Source organism: Macaca thibetana, chromosome 6, assembly GCF_024542745.1.
Source record: "Macaca thibetana thibetana isolate TM-01 chromosome 6, ASM2454274v1, whole genome shotgun sequence".
Lineage (NCBI taxonomy): Eukaryota > Metazoa > Chordata > Mammalia > Primates > Cercopithecidae > Macaca > Macaca thibetana.
In genome coordinates, this window is record NC_065583.1 from 99,596,775 (window position 1) to 99,614,006 (window position 17,232).

A 17,232-nucleotide genomic window follows, 5' to 3' on the forward strand; every position below is an offset into this window, starting at 1 on the left:
CCTTTTATTAACGTCTTGCATTAGTGTGGTACATTTGTTACAACTGAGCTAAGTTATAGGCTATTGGTAAATATGTAAATTATATCCTGTCTGGTAGTGATTTGAATCGGCTGCCCCACCCCTCCAATGGAAAAACCAGTTCTATCCCATTTTGCCTGGTTCATATGAGTAAAATAATTTTTAAACATGCTCATTGGTATATCTGTATGAAAGTCATGATTTTACCCTTTTCTGAAATTATCTTTTAATGAGGGCCTGGCAATTTACACCCATGTGGCTTTTCAGTCCCAGTCTTCACTGACGTGTCCAGGACCACTGAAGGGAAGGGCAGTCCAGGGTCTTTGTAGGCACCAGCGTGGGAAAATGAACCAAATCTTTACCAAAGCGTCCTTGAATGGAGAATGGTGAAAGGTGGTGAAGGGCTCAAGAAGAAGTAAATGATAAAGTAGATCAATAGCAAACTGTGATAAAAGAATGTACAACACCCTCGGACAATGCAGAAAAGAAGAGTCCAGGACTGGGCCCGGTGGCTCACGCCTGTAATCTCAGCACTTTGGGAGGCTGAGGTGGGTGGATCACGAGGTCAGGAGTTCGAGACCAGCCTGGCCAACATGGTGAAACCCTGTCTCTACTAAAAATACAAAAATTAGCTGGGCATGGAGGCGTGTGCCTATAATCCCAGCTACTTGGGAGGCTGAGGCAGAAGAATCACTTGAATCCGGGAAGCGGAGTTTGCAGTGAGCCAAGATCGCGCCATCGCACTCAGCCTGGGCAACAGGGTGAGACTCTGTCTCAAAAAAAAAAAAAAAAGAAGAGTCCAACAGGACATTTGCAGCACCCTATATCCATAATTCACTGATTTGGAAAGCAGTTGGTGGAAAATAATCTAGACAGTAAAAGAACTGCAGAATCTCATAAACTCTTCAGAAGTTTTGGTTCAAACACACTGTGCTTTCGGGGCCCCAGGATAGACTCCCTGGTACCTTGCAGCTAGATATTCTTTTGTACTGGACTTTCCACTCACCATCCAGCAAAGAAAATACCACAGGGGTAATGAGATAAGATCAATGCACATGCCCCAGGGTCCATCTTTTGTTAGCAAGGGCTTGAATGTCCTTGTTCAATAATGATCTGTTTCCTTAAATGTTGTGTGGCTATGTTTGCTAATCAGGAATTAATTATGATTATAGGATTCAACTGCATATTGATATTAGTGTGTTATAATGATATTTTGCATAAAGACAAGTTTAGTCTGCAAACCTGGAAGCCTCTGGGCAGATTTAATTCAAGAAGCTGCTCTAGATTCAGATCAAATCAGGAGTTGCCTCCTGAGGCAATAACGATAATATGCACTTGCCCAGCCCCTTCATCTGCATTATCTCATTAGTGAGACAAGAGACATACTGTGGAAAGGGCACCAATTTGAAGGCAAGAAGTCATGGGGCAAGCTTCAGTCCTGTCCCTTCCATGGTATGTAAATTTTGGGCAGTCACTTACTTTCTCTGAACCTCAGGATCTATATTTCTATGAAGTGGAATTGGTAATAATCCCAGCTTTGCAGGGCTGTGGAAACCAAAATATACACATTTTTAAATTTAAGGGATTGATACCTAGAGACAATGAAATCATACCAACAATCATTAATGTGATTGTGTAATCAGTATTTTCTAACAAGGAAAGATGACCAGGTACAAAACAGAGTGTTAAAGAATTACCTCATTCATTGTGCTGTAAAAAACAGTAAAAGGTTATAATCAGAAATTAATCATGGTCACCTCTAGGTAGGAAGATAGTGGGTGATTTTTTTTTTTTTTTTTTTTTTTTTAGACAGAGTCTCACTCTGTTGCCCAGGCTGGAGTGTAGTGGCATGATCTTGGCTCACTGCAACCTCCACCTCCCACATTCAGGCGATTCTCATCCCTCAGTCTCTCAAGTAGCTGGGATTAGAGGTGCCTGCCAACATGCCTGGCTAATTTTATGTATTTTTAGTAGAGATGGGGTTTTGCCACGTTGGCCAGGCTGGTCTCGAACTTCCAACTTCAGGTGATCATGGGTGATTTTTTTTTCTTCACATGCTTTTGGTAGTTGAGTTAAGAAAAATAACGTATTATCATTGATATGATTTTATAATAAAAATGTTAACTTCAATTTAAAAATTAAAATTAATATCTGTGGTTTTAAATGACAACAAATGATTTATAATCTTTAGTATGTATTGGACAGAAAGAAAGGATTGTTATCTGGGTATAAATTGTATCCTGTTGTTCTGTAAACAGAGTAAGAGTGGAGGAAAAGAGGTCAACTTCAAAGGGAAAAAAGCCGGCAAAGGATGATAATGGGACATTCCAGATGGGCAGTGCCTACCTTCTGCAGTCCAGAGTTGGCCATGGAGAAGGCCCCTTTGTGGTTCAGTCTTCCTCATAAGAGGGGCTGATCATATAAATCTGAAGGGATAGATAGTAGAAAGATGGAAAGAAATATCTTTCTTTATATACACAAAGCAGGCATACAATGAGACATGAATAACGACAGGGAAGAAAGAGGATACCATGAAAGCTGTCCAGTCCCATTAAAATTACATGCTGTTAGAATGCTGAATTTGGAGTGACACTGCCCACAGTTAGGAGTATTGCTACATGTTTAATGTAATGTTTAACTGTTTAATACTATGATGGTTTTAATTCTTTATGCTGTTTGATGTGTGTGATAAAGAGGAGGTAACATGTATCACCTCAGACTTATCTCTGATATTGGTTCTTAATATACATAACACACATCCCACATGTAAAAGTCAGATGTTCAGTCTGGTCAATGAGGAAATGCTGGGATTTCACTTGGTTAATTGGTCTTAAGGTCCTCATGAAGATGGTCCAGAGAGTGATGTAACAGCCAATAGGTGAAGTATAGCACTTGAAAAGACCACAAATAAATAATTGCAATGCCTTCCCAGATACTTATGAATTCCATTAGTCTCATTAAGGCCATTCAGACTGAGGTTACCGGCTTGTGTAATGCTTGGCCTAGAGATTCCAGAAATCTGAAGCTGCCTAAGGTCCCAGGAGGGAAGACTGGGGTGTGGGCAGCTGGACAGTGCTAGAGGACATCTGCCTGGAATAAGGGCAACAGTCAAGATGTTATGAAAACACTTTGCCTGTGTGCTGCACCCATGTCACATCCCTGTATCCTTTCAGTAAATGCCTTTGCTAAATGGAATGTGGGTATCTCATTTCTTCAGCTTTCAGAAATATAATTAAAACAATCTGGATTGGAATATCCAAAAGGAGATATCCAGTAGACAGTTGTTTAGTGTGTAAGTCCAGAGCTCATGGAAGAGGTCAAGCTGAAAATATATACAGTGAAGTTATCTCCTATGCTTGCTTAACTTATATTAACTCTACTATATGCATTTGGCAAAAAACAAAAACATATTTTTCTTATAACATGGCCGCTAAATGCAAGCCAACAACTTCATCTGGCGTTTAACTAAAGAAACAACCTTCTGTTCCAATAGCGGAGGAAAACTGGCTGTGTAGGATTTCTTGATTGATAGTATATACATTCAAAATCGTGTATACAGTATTTTAGAGGAAATTTTAAAGATTTTCAAAGATAATTTTAACTCTGTTTTATTTTTGCCTTTCACGCTGACTTTAGATTCTAGCCCCCTCAGAACAAGTCAGTCCCTGTATCTGGGTGTCACTGATATACAGGTGATTGCAGTTCTGGTCACAGAAGAGGCTATTCTGGGGAGAGTACATAGAGTGAGAGAAGAAGAGACCTGGGGGTGAAATCTTAGGGAACATCAATATTTGAAAAGTAGACAGAAGAGCCTAGAATAATTCTAAAAGAATTAGGAGGGGGGTGAGGAAAGAAACCAAGAAGAGAGTTTCCCGAGAGTGGTTAACAGTGTCAAAAATAAAGCAAAGAAAATCAAGGAAGATAAGTCCTGAGAAGCAACCATTGGCTTTGGAAATTAAGAAGATACTGATAACCTTAGCAAAAGCAGTTTGGGTGTTATGATGGCGGATGCCTCTCTAAAAGAATAAGTAGCCCTGGCATGGTGGCTCACGCCTGTAATCCCAGCACTTTGGGGGGTCAAGGTGGGCAGATCACAAGGTAAGGAGTTCGAGACCATCCTGGCCAATATGGTGAAACCCCTTCTCTACTAAAAATACAAAAATTCGCCGGGTATGGTGGTGGGTGCCTGTAATCCCAACTACTCGGGAGGCTGAGGCAGGATAATTGCTTGAACCCGGAAGGTGGAGGTTGCAGTGAGCCAAGATCGCACCACTACACTCCAGTCTGGGTGACAGAGCCAGATTCCATCTCAAAAAACAAAAAAAGTAAAAACAACAAAATGTGCAGAGTGGCAAGGAAGTAGAGACTTCAAGCTTTTCTATGAAGAGAAGGAAAAAGGGTGGCAGGTAGGGAAGAGTAAAAGCCAAGGAGTAAGGGGGGTACTTTGGTATTTCACATTTTAAATGGGTGTGATTTTTATCCAATTTATAGGCCAAGCACAAGAACCAGAAGGAAAGAGGAGATAATTGAGACAACACAGCCCCTGAAGAGACACAGGGTGAGTCCCAAGTACTTAGTTGCATTTACTGGAAGACGGGCAAAGGAGAAAGATATACTGGGAATAGATGCCTTTGTGTTTGAGAGGAAAGAAATGCCAGGGAGAAAGGATTGAGGAAACTTCATTTCCGATAGCTTCCACTTTCTCTGTAACATAGGAAGTAAGCACAGCCATTTTCCTTTATTTATTTATTTATTTATTTATTTATTTATTTATTTATTTATTTTTTGAGATGGAATTTCACTCTGTCGCCCAGGCTGGAGCACAGTGGTGCAATCTCAGCTCACTGAAACCTCTTCCTCCCAGGTTCAAGCAGTTCTCCTGCCTCAGCCTACCAAGTAGCTGGGACTACAGGCGCATGCCACCATGCCCAGCTAATTTTTTTGTATTTTAGTAGAGACGGGATTTAACCTTGTTGCCCAGGCTGGTTGTGAACTCCTGAGATCAGGCAATCCGCCCACCTTGGCCTCCCAAAGTGCTGAGATTACAGGCGTGAGTCACCGCTCCCAGCCAAGCACAGGCATTTTCTAAAAGTAAGGAAGAGGGTGATGGGTGCACCAAAATGTCAGAAATCCCCACTATGGAACTTATCCTTGTAACCCAACACCACCTGTTCTTCCAAAACCTATTGAAATAAAAAAAAATAAAAGTGAGGAGAGGTGCTTAGAAAACAAGTAAACTTTTAAAATAGTCTTTAAAGGAAAGAGGAGAAGCTGAGAAGGGGTATACAGGATTTGAGAGTATAGCTAAGACTGGATTCCTCTATTTGTGGAGGTCCTAATTCCTAAATTTTATGTGATTATTTTTCCCAGTACCACTCATTCTGGTTGGGTGAAGGAGTATAAAAGGGAGATGAGGACTGGTGGGGTGGCTCGCGCCTGTATTCCTAGCATTTTGGGAGGCCGAGGCGGGCAGATTGCCTGAGCCCAAGAGTTTGAGACCAGTTTGGCCAAAATGGTGAAACCCCGTCTCTACTAAAAATATACAAATTAGCTGGGCATTGTGGCGGGTGCCTGTAATCCCAGCTACTTGGGAGGCTGAGGCAGGAGAATCCCTTGAACTTGGAAGCCTAGTTTGCAGTGAGCCAAGATGGCGCCACTGCACTCCAGCCTGGCAACAGAGTGAGACTCCATCTCAAAAAAAAAAAAAGGCTGGGCGCAGTGGCTCCTGCCTGTAATCCCGGCACTTTGGGAGGCCAAGGCGGGCAGATCACAAGGTCAGGAGATCGAGACCATCCTGGCTAACACGGTGAAATCCCGTCTCTACTAAAAATACAAAAAATTAGCCAGGGGTGGCGGGCACCTGTAGTCCCAACTACTCAGGAGGCTAAGGGAGGAGAAAGGCATGAACCCAGGAGGCAGAGCTTGCAGTTGGGGGAGCTTGCAGTTAGCGGAGATCGCACCACTGCACGAAAGAAAGAAAGAAAAAAGAAATAGAGAGTGAGATAATTAGCAGAATAGGAAGACATGTTTGGAGAGGAGGAGGCTGGTGTGTGAAATTACAGATATATCAGTTTGTTCCAGTTGGGCACAAAGCTCAGAGATCAATCCAAGCTGAGTTGCCCATATAGAGAGGAAATAAAGGCCCTAACCATTGAATAGGCATAGAACTATGAGAGTAAAGTAGTGGAAGGGTCATTCATGGAGGCCTTAAGGTGAGGTTGAAAGACAATGAGCCAAGAACCAAAGAGTCTAAATGTAAAGGATTAAGAAAAAGATGGTGATGAGGAAGGTAGAAAACAATACCAAGGGCGGCATGCGGTGGCTCACACCTGTAATCCCAGCACTTTGGGATGCTGAGGCGGGTGGATCACTTAAGGCCAGGAGATCTAGACCAGTCTGGCCAACATGGCAAAACCCCATCTACTAACAATACAAAAATTAGCAGGGTGTGGTGGCGGGCACCTGTAATCCCAGCTACTTGGGAGGTTGAGGCAGGAGAATCAGTTGAACCCGGAAGGCGAAGGTGGCAGTGAGCTGAGGTCGTGCCACGGCACTCCAGCTTGGATGACAGAGCAAGACTCCATCTCAAAATAATAATAATAATGTAGCAGGACAAGCCGCGGACAAAACCCCTCATACACCGAGATAGTGAAGGGAGTAGCTTTAATCAGCTGGGAGCATCGGCAGGCTAGCATCTTAAAATCCGAGCTTGTCAGGTGCTCAACTTCTGTCCCTTTTAAGGGCTCACAATTCTAAGGGGGTCCACATGAGAGGGTCTTGATCGATTGAGCAAGCCAGGGGGTACATGACAGGGGCTGTGAGCACCGGTGGTCAGAGTGAGACAGAACAGAATGGGAAGTTTTACAATGTCTTTCTAGGTCAGGGGTCGAATTTTAACTACCAGGCTTAGGTCAGGCAGGCCCAGGTCTGGTTTGGGGTCTGGTTCCTTGGTTTCCGGTCTGGTTCCTAGGCGCTGGGCTACATGCCTTTAGTTTTGCTTCTCTTTCCTTTTCTGAGTATAAAACAATTTTAGAGGGTCTCTCTCTTCCCTCATTTCCCCCCTTTGAGACTCTGACATTTTATTAGTGAGAGTTGTCACTCTTATTTTTGCTACTTATGTCTTCTTGTGCAATAGATTGATAGTGATTCATATAGTACACTTGTGCTGAAGCATTTTGGTGAACTAAGGTAGCAATGAAGCTTTTTGTCATTTGAAGAAGTACAGGTAGCAAACAAGGGAGCAGTAAGCAGGTTTCTATTACTATTATAACTCCTATTATAACAGTTTTAAATTCTCCTAGTACTGGAACCACCTTCTAAACGTGGCTTCAGGGTCGAATCCATGCTACACTTCTATGGGCACATGTGCCAGTTTTGTTATATCTTTAACTACGTCTTCAACTACTTGCCTCTGATCATCTATGTGTAGACAGCAATTAGTAAGGTTAAATTTCTTGTAGACCTCTCTTTCGGCTGCTAGCAAGTAGTCGAGAGCCAATCTATTTTGATAGATAGCATTTCTTATCTGAGTTTCTTGCAGGGCCGGAATAGTCAAGGCTTGATCGGTTTTATTAGTGATGAGTTCTAAAACAGCTTGCAACCATATGATTTGGTTGAGCATGTAAATGGGGGTCCAGTATCCCCATGAGCCGTCTTATGTCTAAGTGGCAGGCCTATAGTATTGTATAATTTTTTTAGGTGGCCATTCATCATCTTTTTAATTACCTGTGGCTATGTTTCACTTTTCATGGGAAGCATAGACAGGGAAGCCCAGGAGTTTGCCTGTTTTTATGGGCAGTAGGAAGAAAGATGGTTTAATAGTGCCAGTAACACAACTACCTGTTCACTGGTCAGGCAGCTTAGCATAGGCTCTATGTCTACATATCCAGTATAGCCCAGTGGGGGCCGTCCAGTCCCGGTGGGATTCTGGGTGGGCCCAAACGGTCTGCAACTTTGGAAATTTACTGAATGGATTTTTATCTGTATGGTTTGAACTCCACCATGCAACTGTTTTTGTGGTACCATTATACAGTTTTTGTCCTAGGCAACTAAGTCATCGTACAGAATGAGTGAATTCTTTCGTTGTTTTAGCTGTGCAATATTGTCTAATAATTGAGACTTTTAGAACCTAGAAATGATCAGGGTGATTCTTTTGGGCCAGGAATTTATCGGGAACTGGGTCTGTAGGCACTAATTATCGGGCTTCTTATGGCCATTGATCTTCTATTACAGTTTCTCCACAAACATAACATGAAGTGACATTTAGAGACTGGGCTACATGCTCGGCTAATTGCAAAAACAAATTTCTGGTTTTTCCTGGAGTCTCTGGTACTGGCACATTTAGTTCATCATAGAAAGTCTGAAATACTGGTTCCAGAGAGAGTTTACAAACCTCCTCTTTTACTAAGATATTTAGTCTAGGATCTAGTCATTTTTCTATCAATGCTCAGAGATACATATTCTCTTTTTCCTACCTTGGGTTTAAGAGATTTTTAATTACTAATTTCAAGGGGTTGTAGCTTCCACTCATACAGAAGGGGCTGCCTTCTCCTTTTTGGAGCTAAACAGGATCTTTTTCATCCTTTTTCTAAGTAGTCCATATGACACAAGACCAGTAATTACACACATTTGCACATGAACTTAATTCATGGCAGATATACTTATTTCCTGCCGTGTAACTTTTTTTTTTTTTTTAAAGAACTGCATCTTTTTCTATGCCAATTGCTATTGATAGCGGCACAAGCATTAAATTTTAGGGTTATATACTTGGGGACCCCCCTTTCTTCTGTCCTAGCTATTACTTTACATGTGTCACCTAGAAAAGGACCAGTCCTTAATTTTATTTTAAAAACTGTGATCATGGGAGGCTTAAAATGGGTCATAACACGCATCAGGTTGGTTATTTCCTGGGCTACATACCTTGGATAGAATAGCATTATACAAACAAGTTTCTTTTAGAGTCCCGGTACACTTATAATAACCATAAAAGAATAGAACTGTAGCAATCTTTTGTCCTACCTCAGTGACTTGATGTATATACTGGGAACAGTCCTCAGTCTGAGGAAGGTTAGCTGAAGTCCTTACTGTTTAAGTCCAAATTTTAAGGAAAATGAGTCCTGTGATGAGTTTTCTCATGCTTCGGCCGTGCGTGGACCAGTCAACTTCCGGGTGTGACTGGAGCAGGGCTTGTTGTCTTTTTCAGAGTCACTTTGCAGGGGTTGGCAAAGCTGCTCCCATCCACGTACAGCTCCCAGTCTACTGATGTTTAAGGATGGTCTTGGAGGTTGGGCTCACTAGAATAAACTGAGTCCAATACTTCTACACAGTTATGTTTAACCGGGCTCTCTGATACCAGGAGCAAGGTGGCAGGGTTTAGGGTGTTGCAAACTTCAATGGTTATGCGGGGATTTTTCACAGAGCAAGCTTTGGTGTCTAGTTAATCTAGCATGCATTAGCTAATGATGTCCTTTGGTATTTATTAAAGTCACCACAGCATGGGGGGACTTTATGTTTACGTTTGGCCTAAGAGTTAGCTTATCTGCTTCTTGTGCTAACAGGGCTGTTGCTGCCAGGGCCCTTAGCTATGGGGGCCAGCCTTTGGAAGCCCTGTCTAGTTGTTTTGAGAGATAGGCCACTGGTCTTGGCCAGGGCCCTACAGTCTGGGTTAAAACTCCAACTGCCTTTTTTTTTTTTTTTTTTTTTGACACATAGAGTGTAAAAAGTTTTGTCAGGTCAGGTAGCCCCAGGGCTGGGGCTGACCTAAGTTTTTCTTTTAACTCATGAAAAGCTTGTTGCTGTTGGTTGTAATAGATGTAGTTTATCTAACTTATATTTTTATTGACTGTCATCTACCAAAATATTGACTTAAATCCTGTAACTATTTGATTTCAAGCTTTAAATTGATCTGGTATTCCTTGCGGGGCTCCAATTGCATCTAAATAGATGTGAGAGTTGAAAGACCTATAAGGGGCTTATCTCACTTTACGATGTTTTATTTTTCCTCCCTCTGGTTGATGAAATGCCAGGGTGAAAGGGATAGCCAATTGGACTAAAGTATAAGTGCCCCTCCAGTTATTCGGCAGAATGCCCAGTAAAGGTCCACCACAATACCACCACACATCTGCTCAGGGATAAACAAGGGCTGACTGATTGATAAGCTCTTGAAAATTCTCAAGCTCACTGCATCCCTTCAGGTCTCCAAGGAATGCTAAGTTTCCTCCCTATCGTGAGAGACACAAAGTGAACTTAGTGTTGGGAGACAGAGGCTGGATGGCCCTCAGGGGCTGACCCCCAGAGTGCCAGACTTTGGGATATAGCACAGAGAGCTTGGCATGACTTATTACTCCAGGCTGTAGAATCCTGGAAAAAAGCTACTATGCAGCCCACGCCTGGTTGACTGGAGGACCACCTTAGTGGAAGGGGGACAGTCAGGGCCTCTGGCCTGCCATGTGCACAAGCATAACGATTGCTTTTGTTTAATGTGCAGATGGAATATTTGATTCATTTCAACCAGGCATTTGTATCTTGGTATGCTGTTTTAATTGCCAAAGTTTGTTTTAAGTCTTTAACTTCTATGATCCTCTAGTAAAATGAATGTTTTCTTTAGCACCTATTTTTATTAGTTTTTAGACCAAAGAAAACTAAACACCATTTTATATTTAATAATGCTTCTTATATCATTTTTATACCAGATAAGCTAATTTTTACCTTTATATTAGTGTGTTATTAATGTTAAACTTAATATTACTAAAACCTGGTAGACGTATTTATCCAATTTTTCATGTTTGACCATAGGGTAAGATTTTATAGACTCTTTCTAACATTTTAAAATTTTTGTTAAGGGGCAGGTTGGTGCTTTAAGAAAAACCTGTTGTGTTTTTACTTTAAAGTCCAGTTCACAGAAAAACTGGATGATATCTTTTTAACTTTAGCTAATACGTTTACACACAGAATTTTCTTTACAATTAACGTTTTAAAACTCACTTAAACTTTCAAAACAATAATTTTTTAACCTTTTAATATAGGTAAAAATCCACATTTTTATGCCTCCTTATAATCCTTTTACCAAAGGTATATTTTACTTTTCTTATACAGCTTGCACATCAACTGTTTCTTCAATAGTACTTAGGAGGCCTTATTACTTTTAAATTATACAACAGTTTTTGCATAAAAAATTTTTTGATAACATTTTTCTTTCACGACTTTCACAGACAATTCTTCAACATGTCTCAACTTTCTGACTTATTACAAACATTTCTTTATTTAAACAACCTGTTAATTTATTTCAGGACAATAATTAATTTACCATATAACACTCTTTTAACATAAATTCTGCCTCTCCCTTTTTTTCCTTTTTTTTTTTTGAAGATAACCATTCTCTTTTTTTTTTTTTTCTGTTAGCAAAGCATCTGCTGCTACAGATTGAATGCATCTGGGCCATCCACGGATTACTGGGTTAAGGATTTTTGATAGGAAGGTTTCAGTGCTTTCGGGATATGCCCTTGTTTACAGCGACAACAAAGTGGTATTAGAGTGTTACAGGATTACAGAGAATACCTTTAATTATCAATTATAGGTTTTAAATTTACCTTGGCTTTTAAAGGAATAGGGTATACTGTTTTTTTTCTTAACTACTTGTATATTTCTTTTTCTTTTTCTTTCTCTCTTTGGGTTTCTGTCTGTCTGTCTCTCTCTCTCTGACTTTCCTTTGGCCTCTGTCTCTTCCTCTCTTTCTGCTTCTCTCTTTCTCTGTCTCTCTCTCTTCTTGACTCCTTCTTTGTCTCTCTGTCTCTTCCTCTCTGTCTTTTCCTTTCTCTCTTTGCCTCTTTTTCTCTCTGACTCTTTCCTCTCTTTCTCTCTGCTGTTCTTTCCTTGCCCCTGCCAGCTGCTATTCTCTTAACTACTGTGGAGGGGAAGGGGGTCTAAAACCAGCTGTAACTGTGTATGTACGGAAACTGGTCTGCATGCCTTGGCTTACAGGTTACCTTGTGCCATACCTTTGAAACAAGGGACCTGTCTAGGCTTCCTTCTGATGCCCAACCCACCTCTAATGCTGGCCAGTCTGTTTCACACAAAGTTCTAAGTTTACCTGGTGTCATAGTAATACCGTAATCTCTTTTAAATCCTTTCTTGAAAATTTTTTCAACATAGTTCCTAGTGGGGTGGGCTTACTTTGTGCCTGGCCTGTGTCTCCTCGGGACAAAACACCACGCTCACACCACACGCACACTACAAAACAAAGAATGGGTAAAAGGGGCACACACACACTTTTACAGTTTATGCCAAATCAGAATTAAAACCAAAATCAGAGTATCAAGAAATCCAAGCCAGGTCAAAACCAAAACCAAAGTATCAAGCAATCCAAGTCAAGTCAAAAACAAAACCCAAAATGGTGGTACAGGCACGTCGTGGGTGATCAGGCCACGCTTCCACTCAAATGGAGGGGGCAAGTTCCCAAGACCAGTCCTGTCAAGCAATTCAAACCAAGTCAAAACCAAAACTAAAACCAAAGTGCCGATAAAGGCACGCCATGGGTGATCAGGCCACGCTTCCACTCAAACGGAGTGGGCAAGTTCCAAAGACTAGTCTTACCAAGTTTTAGATGTCCGGACTCCAAGTGCCAGTTCCTTCCCGGTGTTCAGCTACTGCATTGATCCTCCACGGGGGCCTGCCACACACTGCTCTGGCGAGGCGTCCCACCGGGGCAAATGCCTACCCGGGAGCACCCTCAGTATCTGCGTCTCTCGGCTGGTTAGAGTCCCTCTACAGGGATGTTCCACAGGGCAGGCTAAAGCCGCCTAAGGAGCTGCCTTGACCATCCCTTAATCACCTCGCTTCCTGGTCAGGGAACCAAGAAATGTAGCAGGCTGAGCCAAAACCCCTCAGGCACTGAGATAGTGAAGGGAGTGGCTTTAATCAGCTAGGAGCATTGGCAGGCTTAAAATCCGAGCTTGTCAGGTGCTCAACTTCTGTGCCTTTTAAGGGCTCACAACCCTAAGGGGGTCCGCGTGAGAGGGTTGTGATCAATTGAACAAGCCGGGGGGTACGTGACAGGAGCTGCAAGCACCAGTGGTCACACTGAAACAGAACAGAACGGGAGGTTTCACAGTGTCTTCAATGTCTTTCCATACAATGTCTGGAATCTATAGATAACAACAGTTGCTAGGTCAGGGGTCGAATTTGAACTACCAGGCTTAGGGCAGGCAGGCCCAGGCCTGGTTTTGGGTCTGGTTCCTAGGCGTCAGGCTACCTGACTTTAGTTTCGCTTCTCTTTCCTTTTCTGAGTATAAAACAATATAAAACAATATTAGAGGTGTCAGGCCTCTGAGCCCAAGCCAAGCCATCGCATCCCCTGTGACTTGTACGTATATGCCCAGATGGCCTGAAATAACTGAAGAATCACAAAAGAAGTTCAAATGCCCTGCCTCACCTTAACTGATGACATTCCACCACAAAAGAAGTGAAAATGGTCGGTCCTTGCCTTAAGCGATGATATTATCTTGTGAAATTCCTTTTCCTGGCTCATCCTGGCTCAAAAATCTCCCCCACTGAGCACCCTGTAACCCCTACTCCTGCCCGCCAGAGAACAACCAACCCCCTTTGACTGTAATTTTCCTTTACCTACCCAAATCCTATAAAACGGCCCCACCCTTACCTCCCTTCGCTGACTCTCTTTTCGGACTCAGCCCGTCTGCACCTAGGTGAAATAAACAGCCACGTTACTCACACAAAGCCTGTTTGGTGGTCTCTTCACACGGATGCGCATGACAAGAGGGTCTCTCTCTTCCCTCAATAATAACAATAATAATAATACCAATGGGTTGGTATATAGCTCAATAGAAGAAAAATTTTACATAATAGGCAAATAAAATGGTCTGGAATCAGCATGTTGGCACTCAGAGAATATCAGCAATACCTCTAGGCTATGAGGAAGAGAGTCAGGCTAAAGTAAACTGGGGATCTCAAGGAGACCTGTTTCAAATAGGTGAGTTCATGTCATACTGGCTCTCTGTACAAAATGGAAGTGTTAAGCCAATTAATATTCATTCATTTGTTTCAAAAACACATCAAGAAAATAACATATACCAGGCACTGTGCTAAGTGCCAGAAATACAGCAATGAACAAGACAAGCGCTGCCCCTGCCTTAATGGAGGTTAGAGTCTGTATGCGAGACTCTCAACAAGCAAGCAGAAAAATATTTTGAGCCTGAACATGTTATGAGGCTGTTTAGATCTGGTTGTTGAAGGCATGTTAAAGGCTAAATCCACCAAAGCTTTCCCAAGAGTAAAGATATACATACAATCTGGCAGGCATTGATATTGATAATGTTGATAAGCCTTCTCAGGTCTTTAAAAAAGTCACTGATAGAGTTGTTTACTAAAAAGCAAACACTAGTTTATTGTATCTTTAGGGATTATTTACATTACAACAAGGCACAGAATCTATTGATATGGAAATCAGTTAAGAATGCTTTAATAGCAAAACAACCACAGAACTGTATAATGTTCTTCCAAAACATAATACCTAAGAACCACATGAAAGTTAAATTTAAATGTTATATGCATGCAAGATGGAAAATTTCCTAGACGCTTTTAGAAACACTATTATAGATTGCTATTCCGAGTACCAAATGATAAGAGCAGTGAAAAGAACTACAGATGAATTATAGGTAGATAATATGTGACAACTGCACGTAAATTATGTGTAAGATCGTCTTTCCTTTGACACACCAAAAGCTTTACCCAATAAGAGTATTTTCAATTACAATTAGTAAATTTCAGACAGAAACATTCAACCATTTAGATCCACTTTGAAAAAAGTTGTCTTAGATCGCCATGTCTACAAAGACAATCAGTGTGTTAATAAATTTCTATTTTAAAAAATAATATATGAGGAAGATAAAATGTAAGCAACGTCAAGTAATCAGAGATGACACTTTCCATGAATGAATGTAACAAAATAAGGTATAAAATTGAAAACAAAAAAAAATCAAATCTTTAAAAAATGGATTATAATGTGCTGTAGAAGATGGGAGAGAATACGAAGGAAGAAGAAAACATGAAGCAACAAAAACTTATCACAAGATACCATATTCCTGGAGTACAAGAATGTTCAAGCCTCAAATCCTGAAGCCAACAGTCCCTTTTAGCCTTGTTAGCACATCCTCACAACTGGAGGCTTGAACATAAGCTTTCAGGGCCCAGTAAAGCCTTTGGGAGGCTTGCCACCTTGAATTTCACTGTGGATAAGGCTCAGTGAACAAATACCAGGCTGAAAAACAAGCTGACCTTCCCTCAGGAGGAAGGCTTTGGCTTAGGATAGATTTAAAGATTTCAGTCCCGTGTTTGCTTCCCCAAACTCCACTTGATTGTGCCAGAGGCCCCCTACCTTCCTGGTGCTTTGCAAATTTTGTATTGGAACCATTTGTCTTAGAGAATATATACATCCCGGAAAATACTAATATGTCATAAAATAAATTTTCTTCTGTCTTACATGAAATAAGATTAAGGATCTAGTCCCACAGAAAACATACTTCAGCAAGGTGTAAATAATGATAACCACATAGTCATTCAACAACTGCTTACTCAGTAACCAGTAAGTGCAAAGCACTTTGAGCAAAGCAGCATAAAGATAAAATTCTCGGTTACAAGCAATAGAAACTAACTGGCTAATTTTAGCAGAAAAGGAATTTATTGGCAGAATAACAAGTAGCTCCTAGAATCAACAGGAAGACTGAAGAACAAGGCTAAAAAAAAAAAAAAAGGGCAGGAGCCAAGGCTAGTCAGACAGCGGGAACCACAAGGTCACATCCAAGTTTGGTTAGGATGCTGCTTCTGTTGGCCCTGCCACAGGTAAACATACTGCAGACAATGTGCTGGAACCACTGCCACTGGGACTATATTTTAACCATTCTTTCCCATTTGCATGATTCATTTTAGAATTAAAGTCCCCAGTCTGATTGGCCAAGTCTAGATTTCTTGCTCATGAAATCTAGCTGCTGGGGTTGGGAAGAAGGACTATTTGGCAAATTTGACTTCTGAAGAGAGAGTTAGGGTCCTGCTACCTATCAAGACTCACACAATGCGGAATTGCTCTCAAAGTAGGAAACAAGTTTTAATGCTCAATGGTCAGAGAATTTTTTTTTTTTTTGAGATGGAGTTTCATTCTTGTCGCCTAGGCTAGAGTGCTATGCGAGGATCTTGGCTCACTGCAACCTCCCCCTCCTAATTTCAAACGATTCTCCTACCTCAGCCTCCCAAGTAGCCGGGACTACAGGCATGCGCCACCATGCCCAGCTAATTTTTGTATTTTTAGTAGAGATGGGGTTTCACCATGTCGGCAAGGCTGGCCTCGAACTCCTGACCTCAGGTGATCCACCCACCTTGGCCTCCCAAAGTGCTGGGATTACAGGCATAAGCCACCGCACCCGGCCTGGTCAGAGAAATTTTAAATGTTCACTTCAGTCTGTAGTTTGATCACAAAACACATACTCTTTTCCCTGTACTTCCCCAAAGAGATGCTATGGCAATTGCTGCTGCAAGTTGTCAGCACACCATATTTTGAAAAAAATTTTTTTTTTCAAAAAAAGTCTCACTTGTCGCCCAGGCTGGAGTGCAGTGGCAGGATCCCGGTTCACTGCAAGCTCCACCTCCCGGGTTCATGCCATTCTCCTGCCTCAGCCTCCCGAGTAGCTGGGACTACAGGCACCCGCCACCACGCCTGGCTAGTTTTTTTTTTATTTTTAGTAGAGATGGGGTTTCACCATGTTAGCCAGGATGGTCTCGATATCCGACTTCATGATCCACCTGTCTTGGCCTCCCAAAGTGCTGGGATTACAGGCGTGAGCCACCGCGCCCAGCCCATATTTTGAATTTTATGAAGTCTCTCCTAACCTACCCATTCCAGGTTTCCTTACCTTCAACTGACAAAAGTTATTTACACAATGGGCAACCCTCCTGCCTGTATGAGATTATAGGCATCTTCAGCCACTGGGCCTGGTTAAATAAGTAGGTATGCCAAGGAATCTCCTAGTTCATACCCTCCCCTGCCTCCATTATATACAGCATTCTTATTTTCCCTTGATAATAAATATCAGTCACCCCAGCCAAGTCTGGAATCTCTTTCTGGGCCCATTTGCCCCAGATGAAAAGAGCCCAGAATGGCTTGGTGGAAACCTAAACTTCTTATGCCAGTAGAACCATTTTTGTGTCCTC

At 41.8% G+C, this 17,232-nt stretch overlaps 1 protein-coding gene across 2 annotated transcripts in view; it reads right to left on the reverse strand.

Annotated features, from left to right (window-relative positions):
- Positions 1-12,841, reverse strand: part of ATG10 (autophagy related 10) — a 307,360-nt gene extending 294,519 nt beyond the window's left edge. Inside the window, exons 1-2 of one of the 2 annotated variants that reach the window (XM_050795729.1) lie at positions 12,610-12,841; positions 2,365-2,444 (exon numbers count right to left, since the gene is read on the reverse strand). In XM_050795729.1, coding sequence (XP_050651686.1) covers positions 2,365-2,388 — 24 coding nt within the window. In that variant the 5' untranslated portion in view covers positions 2,389-2,444; positions 12,610-12,841. The remainder of the gene's footprint in view (positions 1-2,364; positions 2,445-12,609) is intronic. The other variant, XM_050795733.1, reaches the window with a different exon arrangement.
- Between the last annotated feature and the right edge of the window lie 4,391 nt (positions 12,842-17,232).